The sequence below is a fragment of the Cebus imitator genome, unplaced genomic scaffold (assembly GCF_001604975.1).
Source record: "Cebus imitator isolate Cc_AM_T3 unplaced genomic scaffold, Cebus_imitator-1.0 Scaffold121, whole genome shotgun sequence".
NCBI lineage: Eukaryota > Metazoa > Chordata > Mammalia > Primates > Cebidae > Cebus > Cebus imitator.
Genome location: NW_016107436.1, coordinates 3,664,204 through 3,675,365, shown reverse-complemented (window position 1 = coordinate 3,675,365; position 11,162 = coordinate 3,664,204). Strand labels below are relative to the sequence as shown.

The following is an 11,162-nucleotide window of genomic DNA, read 5'->3' as shown; positions in this document are numbered from 1 at the left end:
GGTGGCGTATGCTTGTAATAATCCCAGCTACTCAGGAGGCTGAGGCAGGTGAATTGCTTGAATCGGGAGGTGGAGATTGCAGTGAGCTGAGATTGTGCCACTGCACTGTAGGCCTGGGTGACAGAGTGAGACTCAGTCTCAAAAAAATAGAAAAAAAGAAAAAGAAAACAGAGGCTCAGGGGCTGGCTTAGTTGAGTTGAGATGCTGACTGCCCAGACTTTTTGACTCCTCCATACACAGTGCTCCTGTCTTTTTATGATTTTTCCTGTTTCTGTATACAGACATTGTTTTTTTTTTGAGACAGGGTCTCACTCTGTCACCTGGCCTGGAGTGCAGTGGCATGATGATAGCTCACTGCAGCTTCAATTTCCCAGGCTCAAGTGACCCTCCTGCCTCAGGCTCTTGAGTAGCTGGGAGTACAGGCATGCATCACCACGCCTGGCTAACTTAAAAAAAAAAAAAAATTTCTAGACATGGATTCTCTCCATGTTGCCCAGGCTGGTCTCAAACTCCTGGCTTCAAGCAATCCACCTGCCTCGGCCTCCCAAAGTGCTGGAATTACGGGCATGAGAATATGTGATAGGAAAAGAGTATACAGACTTGAAAAAAAAACAGAACGTTTAGAAATAAAAAGTAACTATTCATGAGCTAGGCATAGTGGCTCAAGCCTGTAATCCCAGCTACTCAGGAGGCTGAGGCAGGAGGATTGTTTGAACCCAGGAGTTTGAAACCAGCCTGGACAACAGTGAGACCCTGTCTCGAAAACAAAACAAAAACACACACCTCGTGACTAAGTGAAACAGGAGGCAACATCTGGATCATTCTTAGCTCATAGAAAGAAATAACCTGTCATTATGTAACAGGAAAGAAAAATACTCAAACTATTTAAATAGCAGCAAGAGTGAAAAAGCCTGATTCTGTACTTGGAAAGAATTTAAATGCAAATCAACTTTCACTTGTTACACCAAAGATCTAATTCAGAAATAAATTACATCAGAGGTTTTTGAAGGTACTTTCTGAAAGTGATCATTCACAGATTTTTTTTTCAAACTTTATGCATCCTATTTAACTGCTTATGCAAAGTAAAGCCTCTGATTTTTAAAGAATTGTGGTAAGATACACACAAAATTTGCCATCTGAACTTTTTTTTTTTTTTTGAGATGGAGTCTTGCTCTGTCGCCCAGGCTGGAGTGCAGTGGCACATTCTCGGCTCACTGCAACCTCCACCTCCCAGGTTCTAGCAATTCTCCTATCTCAGCCTCTCAAGTAGCTGGGACGACAGGCATGCACCACCACACCAGGCTAAGTTTTGTATTTTTAGTAGAGATGGGTTTCACTATATTGGTCAGGCTGGTCTCGAACTCCTGACCTCTCAGGTGATCCACCCACCTCAGTCTCCCAAAGTGCTGGGATTACAGGCATGAGCCACTGCGCCTGGCCCCATCTGAATCATTTTATGTGTAAAATTCACTAGTATTGATTTTCACAGTGTTGTGAAACCAATCATCTTCAGAACTTTTGCATCATGCAAAACACAAACTCTAGATCCATTAGGCCAGTGGTCCCCAACCTTTTTGGCACCAGGGGCTGGCTTTGTGGAAGACAATTTTTTCACAGATTGGGATCGGGGGGAGGTGAGGTGGTTTTGAGATGATTCAAGTATATTACATTTTTTAAAATTGAGATAGGGTCACACTGTGTCACCCAGGCTGGGGTGCAGTGGCACAATCATGCCTCACTGCAGCCTCAACCTCCTCCCAGGCTCGTGACCCTTCCACCTCAGCCTCCTGAGTAGATGGGACCACAGGCATGGACCACTGCACCCAGCTACTTGTATTTTTTTGCAGAGATGAAGTTTTGCCATGTTCAGGTATTGAACTCTTGAGCTTAAGCTATCTGCCTGCCTTGGCCTCGTACAGTGCTGAGATTACAGGTGTGAGCCACTGTGCCTGGACTCAAGCACATTATATTTATTGTGCACTTTATTTCTATTACTATTACATTGTAATATATAATGAAATAATTATACAACTCACCATAATGTAGAATCAGTAGGAGCCCTGAACTTGTTTTCCTGTAACTACATGGTTTCATCTAGGGGTGATGTGAGATGGTGACAAATCATTAGGCATTAGATTTCATAAGAAGTGAATAACCTAGACCCCTCCCATGTGCAGTTTAGGGTTCACCTAATGCTGCCACTGATCTGACAGAAGGTGGAACTCAGGCAAGTGAGCCCACCCACTGCTCACCTCCTGCCATGTGGCTCGGTGCCTAACAGGCCACTAACCTGTACCAGTCCATGGCCCGGGGGTTGGGTACACCTGCATTAGGCAACTACTCTCCATTTTCCCCTACCCCCAGCTCCTGGCAATCTCTATCCCACCTTTTTTTTTTTTTTTTGACAGAGTCTTGCTTTGTCACCCAGGCTAGAGTGTAATGATGTGATCTCGGCTCACTGCAACCTGTATTTTTGGTAGAGATGGGGTTTCACCGTGCTGGTCTCAAATTCGACCTTGTGACCTGCCTGCCTCAGTCTCCCAAAGTGCTGGGATTACAGGTATGAGCCACCACGCCCCATCCTTACTTTCTGCTTTTTGACTACTCTAGATGCATCATAGAGTAGAATCATACTTTGTGATTGTCTTATTTCACTTAGCATGTCTTCAAGCTTTGTCCATGTTATACATTATGTCAGAATTTTCTATATTCTTATGGATAATATTCCACTGTATGTATATGCTATATTTATCTTTTTTGTTGTTAACATTCTTGGAGTATCTCTCTCTCTCTCTCTCTATATATATATATATATTTTTTTTTTTTTTGAGACAGTGTCTTGCTCTGTTGCCCAGGCTGGAGTGCAGTGGTACGATCTTGGCTCACTGCAACCTCCGCCACCCAGGTTCAGGCAATTCTCCTGCCTCAGCCTCCGGAGTAGCTGGGATTACAGGCATGCACCACTGTTCAGAAATGTTTATGAATATTGATGTTGAGGAACGTTAAGTTTATGAATATTGTTTGAATGCTGAGTGTATGATAGAACATATTGTTTGCGAGGAAGAACGATGGCAAGGAAAACCTAGCAGCAGCAACCCCAAGTAGAAGACTACTTGGGGCATTCCAAAGTGGCAGGACAATGTATAAATATCATGCTAAAACAAATCCTTAAGATATTTGACCCTGCCCCCGTGGCTCCCTCATGGAGAATACTTTTTAGGTTGTTTGTGATCAGTGGTAAGTGGGCACCAGCTGACTACTTGGTGTTTTGTGTTATGAGAAAATATCAATCACCTGTTTGTTAATAAAGAACACCTGTTCAGAGAGACTAACTGCATGGGTCAGAGTCTACTCGGGGCCTTCAGCTGGAATGCTGTCAGCTCCTGAGACTCTTAGTTCGAAGGCTGCTGAACCCCTGGATAGACCCACTATATGGATGTCTGTCTCTCATTTCCTTCAGCACCGCCTGGATGGGGGTCTCTATGGCTGAGCTGGTACTTGGTAAGCCACCACGCCCAGCCATATTTATTTGTGACAGGGTCTCACTCTGTCATCCAGGCTGGCGTGCGGCGTCGTGTGATCATGGCTCACTGCAGCCTCAACCTCCTGGGCTCAAGCAATCCTCCCACCTCAGTCTCCTGAGTAGGTGGGACTACAGGTGTGTGCCACCATGCCAATTATTTCTTTTGTATTTTTTGTAGAGACAGGGTTTCACCTTGTTGCCCAGGTGGGTCTCAAACTCCTGGGCTCAAACAATCTTTCTCTGGGGCCGGGCGCGGTGGCTCAAGCCTGTAATCCCAGCACTTTGGGAGGCCGAGGCGGGTGGATCACGAGGTCAAGAGATCGAGACCATCCTGGTCAACATGGTGACACCCTGTCTCTACTAAAAATACAAAAAATTAGCTGGGCCTGGTGGTGCGTGCCTGTAATCCCAGCGACTCAGGAGGCTGGGGCAGGAGAATTGCCTGAACCGGGGAGGTGGAGGGTGCGGTGAGCCGAGATCGCACCATTGCACTCCAGCCTGGGTAACAAGAGCGAAACTCCGTCTCAAAAAAAAAAAAAAAAAACAAAAAAACAATCTTTCTCTGTTGGCCAGCCTCCTAAAGTATTAGGAATACGCACGTGAGCCACCATGCCTGGCCTGCCTTATTTACCTGTTCATGCATTGATAGACATTTGGGTTGCTTCCGCCTTTGGCTATTGTGAATAATGCTGCTACATGGGTATATAAGTATCTGTTCAAGAACCTTTCTTTTGGATCTATACCCAGAAGTTGAATTGCTGGATCACAGAGTAATTGTGTTTTTAATTTTTTGAGCACAGGTCATACTGGTTTTCACGGCAGATGTAGCATTTTACATTCCTGCCAACAGTGCACATAGGGCTCTCATTTCTGCACATCCTTGCCAACACTTTTCTGTAACAGCCATCCTAACGGGCATTTGTCTATAGAAATGTGTGTTTAAAGTTACTTAGTGTAGTTTGCTAACACACTCAGGACAGTATCTCTCAGGGTAAACTGTTGTTTCTTGAAAAAATACACAAATCAGTAAAGTTTACAAGTTGGAAATAGTCTTAATACTGTAAGTTATATGGCCACATGGTAATTGCTTTAACAGAGCTCTGACTAAAATGTTGCATTAGTACCAAGTGGCAATACAAACTTTAAAGGAAAGGTTTCCTTGATCTTTGAGCCTGACAGGTAAGACTATCCAGGAAATGGCATTCCACAGAGAAAAGGAAATAGCATGTTCAGAGGTTCAAAGTTACGAAGATAAAAAAAGAAATATTTTAAAATCCAGTATCACTGAATGTGGCAGGCAATGAAGCTGATGCTGACTATATTCCAAGTGATGGGATTTTGTCTACAATATCTTCTTCCTAATCTTTAAAAATTAAATCTTCATTTCCTGTAACTGGTTTTTGAGTACTTGGATTTATGCTGTTTCATGGTGAAGTTTTTTAAAGACCTAATTTGACCCCCTTATTCATGTGAGGAAATAAAACACAAAGAGGGTTGGAATGACGTAACTCAGAATCTTCTAGTTCAGAGACAGAGCTGGAACTGAAACTCCAATCTAGGGTTTTCTTCACTATTCCCAGCAGAACTTTACCAGGTCTCCTCATTCATCTCCAGCCTTTAGAGTGAGAGTATTCTTAAAAAAATGGTATGCTTTTGTAAAGACTAAAAAATCCCTTTGCATTGATGCAGTGCTTTGTCTTTTTCAAAGTGCTTTTCATCAGCACAATCTCCAGATGTTACCATGTTCCTCCTCTGCCACACATCTTAATTTTCTTGAACAAGGGCACTTTTGTTCTAGTTCCGACAGTTTCTCTCACACTGTTCTCTAATAAAAACAGTCTGCAAAGCTTAATCCCAACGAAAAGCAATCAAAACCAAATTGGAAACAGATACACTATGAATGCAGGAACACTATATTTATTAGGTCAATAATTCATTTTTAGCAATACAAGTACAGAATATATCACAATGCTGGTTACAAACATACTTAGTATGGTTTAATAGTTACAAATAACGGTGGGCACTACAAGTTGGTGAGAATGATATGAAAGGTCATCCTGACACAATGAAGAACTGTCTTCAAAAATCTAATGACCTTAGATATTTCTATAGAAATTATTGTGGCACTACTAGTGGGGATTTTCATGTAAAGATTGTTAGTGTTTTGCTTTTAACTGTTCCATTAAGAACTTTTTATTTTGAGTCTATGAAACTGAAATCCCCTGTTGCTTAATAAAGTATAAAAATAGTACTGACCTGGTAATATTTAGTAAAATGTAGCATTCATTCACATCATAAAAGTAGAACTAAACTGAAAAGTTTTAGTTACCATGGCAACATATCTTCCCATAAAAGGAATATACAGAAATGAGTAATGTTACACAAATGGTACCTGCAATGGTTATTTAGTGATCCAACACTTAACTGTGCACCACAAACCAAGTTTTCTAGATATCTATATATAGCATATATTTTTAATCTTAAATTTTACTCTTGAAAAACATGTGCACGTCAACAAACTCACTAAGGCCACTCATGCTATAGATACCTAGGACTGCAGTTAAAGAATAGTATTATGCAATAAATCCTAAAGCACACTCCTTCTGATTATCAACAGGGTAAAACCAGTTTTCTGCCTAAAACATTCCTGAGATTTATGGACAAAAGAACTAGTGTTGAAGCTGGAGATTAATCCAAATGTCATATTAACAACAAGAAAAGAATTTCCTAGCTGGTCGTGGTGGCGGGTGCCTGTAATCCCAGCTACTCAGGAGGCTGAGGCAGAATTGCTTGAACCGGGGAGGTGGAGGCTGCAGTGAGCCAAGGCAGTGCCATTGCACTCCAGCCTGGGCAACAAGAGTGAATCTGTTTAAAAAAAAAAAAAAAAAAAAAATTTCCTGGCAACTAAGATCCTCCACAGCCAAGAGGCGAAATACACGTTCACTTTTAAAGCAAACATAAAACTCTAAAAAAATCTGTACTTATAAATTAGTGTTTTTCCAGTAGTAACTTTGCCACTCAGAAAAAATAAAAGGAAGCAGCAAGGCTACAGAAATTTGTGTTTTTATGTTTTACGAGAAACATGAAAAAATGGCAGTTAATGATACCTGTTATGAGCAAATCATTATTTCTATGTATAAAGTTTTGGCCAAAGGTTTCAATCATGTTTCGGCATGAGTTTACTGCAGTTTTTGGTCTGCACTATTAGGGAGCAGCCAGATGACACCCTCATTATTTCTAAGATTGCAGCCTCTGTACTTAATTTTCACAAAATTATAAACTCTTCCTAACAGACTAGGACCCAAGGTCTTTCTCAAATCCTTTATTTTCACAAATGAAAAAGTACCTAGGCAGGGGTTACTACAAAGCAATAGTGAATCAATTTTTAACCAAGCAGAGACAGAGATTTGATGGCAATAAGGGTCTCAATCCCTCTGGCAAAGTCATCTTTAAGGACTCTAAAGATTACACTCTAAAAATCCCAATTGGCTCTAATAAATGGAATGCAGGCATGAATGGCGACCTGAGTGACACATGCGAGTGCAGACAGAGCTCCCTGATGCACCCAACTTGAGTAGCACCAAACCTTAGGAAAAGACTGAGTAGAAGAGAAGAGTCAGAAGAGGATGAGATCAAAGGCCCTCATTTAACATGACTTTGCTGAACCTCCAGAAAAACCTTTAAGTTGGCCAGGGCTTCCTTACACACCTCACCATATGTAAAAAGTTTGTGCAAGGTAACTTATTGTAAGACAAATTTTATTCTTTTCTTCGAGATTTTTTTAAAAAACCACATATCATAGTGGCACACATCTTTCTAAGTTGTCCTAAACATTCCCACTACAAGGATGAATCTTAAAGTTATAAGGTATTACTCTGCATTAGAACCAGAAATAATAGCATATTAAGTCAGATCCCTAACCAAAAGTTTTCTTAAGCTAGAGTGTATGCATTAAAGTATGTGGATTTACAAAAAAACAAACAAACAAACAAAAAACATTAAAGCAGTGGTGATAAGGAGAAACTGCCAATAACGATGTTTCAGAAAAACACAACTGGCTGCCAATTGACATTACCACCCTGTGATCCTAGGCTTCTAAACACCATGTTGTTTTATTACTGAGTGTGAGCTAAGCTGAGTTCAAACTGAGTTAGGGACAATGAGGCTGTAAGTCATTTGTTTATTTTTATCCTAGGAAATGCTGTATGTGCACAAAACCAAAAAATACAGATTGAAAAAAAAAAAAACTTCATATGGAAACGTTTCAAAATATTTATTAAAAAACAATTTACCATGACATTCCTATACCACAAACATACCACTGGATTCTAAATAACCAATAAAAGCATACAAAGCCTATCCTGAAAAGATCTTTGGAGGTATTAAATATATAGGCCCATGAGGATAGAGCTGAGTAACTTAAAAATGTTAGTCTCTGGTCACAAAGACTATTTGGTAATTAATAAAGAAGTGCCTCTTGGCATTAGACTGCAATTAACTGAGGGCCGGGGAGTGGGAGCAGCTTCATAAACTGCAAGTATGTCAATCTACTCTTTCCAAATTTTAAAAAGAAAATAATTCAATTTGAAGAATAAACCAGGTTTCTAAATCACACAGTTATCATCTTAGGGTGTGGGCATGCTTCATCTCTTTCAATACATCCCCCAACCAATCTCCTCCTAGGGACTTAAATGCACTGGCTTATAACTAATAGGACTGCAAATAACAGCTTCAAACAAGGTTGGGAAGTTCAAAAAAGTGCTTAAAATATTAATAAAATTTGAAATCTACAATGAATTTTTCTGTACTCAAGATCAATGTGGCAGACAGTTTAGATTTTTTCCCCTCTCACCCAACATGCATTTTAAAAGAAAACTAAAATTCAACACACATCCATTCACCCACAGACTACTCCAAGCATTAGCTAGGAGCAACATCTTTAACAGCCAAGTCATGAACCCCTGAAAATAGGGGGGGAACCCAGATTCTTAACTATAGAAGCATTAGTCAGGCTACTACAGTAAGAATTGAGGTAACAGCAAAATACCTTTTTGTTTCTTGAATTGCTACATGTCACAAATTCTTAAATGTATTACCTCATTATTAAATAACCTGACTGGCTTAAAACAAATCAAATCAAATCCCAATAAACAGAAAGTCAAGTTAGTGAAATCGTATTGTTAGGGGATCTTTCCATTTGACTCCTAGATTTCAAATGAAATGACCTAGTTGTATTACTACTATTTACCATAAAAACAGAAGATTTTCTAAGACTTATGTTTGGGCATTCGTTTTCATTAATCTCCATAAATCATACAGTAACCTAACATTTCCATCTGAACATGAACTATTTCATGACTCACAGCCAATATACTTGTTAACTGCATTGATTATTAGGGCACCATTTAAAATGAGGGGGATGGCTGCAGCTGACATTTATAGACTTGCTTATGGCACTGCCATCTGTGTACTTTGACTAAAAATATGCCATTGAAATTGCCAAACTTCCCTAATTGGTATCTATTACATGAATATAAGTTTTGCATTATCCTTTTTCATCATATATCTAAATAAAATCATTCTGATAAAAGTATACTTAGGGTCTAAAACAATAATCTAAAACCTCTGGTCCAAATAATCACCTTCTACATTAGGCTGGTCCTTTTTAGATCCTCCTGGTCCTGTTAGCAAATGCCATCAGAGCATCTTGCACTGTTGTACCAAAAAAAAAAAAAAAAGAAAGTCAGTAATGCTGGTCTATCAGATTTTCTATTACTTACAGATCAACACTGGTCCAGTTCAGATGAATCTGACAGTCCTTTCCTTGTAATACAGAGTGGTTGTATCCACTTCTCTGGGCAAGGTAGCCAAACATAAGTTGGGATGTCCCTCTTTTATCAGTACTTGTGTTAACTTTTCTATACTGCATATAAAGATTTTCACAATAAAATTCCTTTACACTACAGTATTGAATACCTCCACATGGAAGAATTACATATTAAAAAGTTGTTAAAATCATCCTTACATAATAAGAATGCAACTCTTTTAAACTCTTAAATAGTTTTATTTAGGGGTATGTTTTATTCTTTCAGGCTTTCTGCAAAATGAATTTTTTAAAAACAAAAACAAAAAAAGATTTCCTGTTGTTTGTTCTACTAGGTTGAAAATGTGGGCCAGACTACTTACACATGCGGTACATGCTGAATGTAACTGAATAAACGCTTATTCCTACAGACACTCTGCAAGATAGGGATCACCCAAAATAGGGTCTTCAATGGACTGGACCAGTGTTTCAATGCAAATTCCAGCCCCCCAAAACAACATGGTTTTGATTTCACAGTATGAATTCCCTGGAATCTGGGAAAAGGTAATTGGTTAACTGAGGTCCTCCCTCAGCAGCTCGGTCCCTCAACATTCTGAGAAATCAGGAAGGACTGCACCACTTCTTCAGTGGACTGGGGGCTGGTGTTGACATCTTCAAGAGCATCTGTCACTGAATACTGCCGATCTCGCAACCGGTTCCAGTTAGACAGAACATTGTGATATTCAAACACTTTTTCGTAATTTCCAATGGAGTTGTAAAGTTTAATAAGACCTCGATAATCATATTCTAGTCCACTGTAGCCTTCACCAAAAAGTTTCTTCCCTGAAAGTAACAAAAAAAGAAAAAGAAAGAAAAAAAAAAAGCAAGCAAGCACAAATAATGAGATAACAAGCAATTTCTACAACAAGAACACAAGTTCAATTCTTCAAACAGGGTGGCTTAGGTTTATTCCCCCAAAAAGAATAGATATAATTCTTGTATCAGCATCCCCCAAATCAGTCCCACCTATGAGCTATCACTAAGACTTTAAAAAAATTTTTCTCTTGTCTAAAGAAGTTGGCCAGATTAGAACAGAATTATAAAAAATCATGGTTTGAAGGAACTGTTTTAAAGAGATCTCAAAGAAGAATGGCAGCATCTCCAACAATAGAAAAATACACAGGCCCAAGGCTATTCACTGCAACAGTATTTGTAATTACAAATTAACAGAAACAAATGAAAACACACAGAACCAGTTTAATCAACTGGATATCTTCACTCAATGGCATACTTTGTAGCTGCAAACTGAGGGGGAAACTCTGGGCTCTCTACAAAGTGTTATGAAGCAACTGATGGTATGTATGTTGTTCAGATTTAAAAAAGTAAAATACCAAACAGTATCTATAGTATGCTATCTTTTGTGTATGATAGGGAAAATAAGAAAATATTTATTTGCTCATTGTGCAAAAAGATACACAAAAACAGTAAACCAGAAACTAATGAGACTGGTTATCCATAGTGAGTGGGTGGGAACTGGGTAGAAGAAATCAAAGAAAATTACATGTCTCTGAGCGTATCTATCTGTACAGTTCTGATTACAGAAAATTAATATTTCACATACTCAAAAAAATTAACAAAATAAACAAAGATGGATGCGGGCAAAAATTTAACATGATAAATAAGCCTAATTGTTTTGCAAAAGAATAACATAACTGGCCAGGTGTGGTGGCTCACGCCTGTAATCCCAGCATTTTGGGAGGCCGAGGCGGGCAGATCATGAGGTCAGGAGTTCGAGACCATCCTGGCCAACATGGTGAAACCTCATCTCTACTAAGA

The 11,162-nt window shown here is 39.4% G+C and overlaps 1 protein-coding gene across 2 annotated transcripts in view; it reads right to left on the bottom strand.

The window, feature by feature from the left end:
* Nucleotides 1–5,418: 5,418 nt before the first annotated feature.
* Nucleotides 5,419–11,162, bottom strand: part of APPBP2 (amyloid beta precursor protein binding protein 2) — a 73,978-nt gene continuing 68,234 nt past the window's right edge. For both annotated transcript variants that reach the window (XM_017539835.2, XM_017539836.2), the window contains one exon: nt 5,419–10,169. In XM_017539835.2, coding sequence (XP_017395324.1) covers nt 9,916–10,169 — 254 coding nt within the window. In that variant the 3' untranslated portion in view covers nt 5,419–9,915. The remainder of the gene's footprint in view (nt 10,170–11,162) is intronic.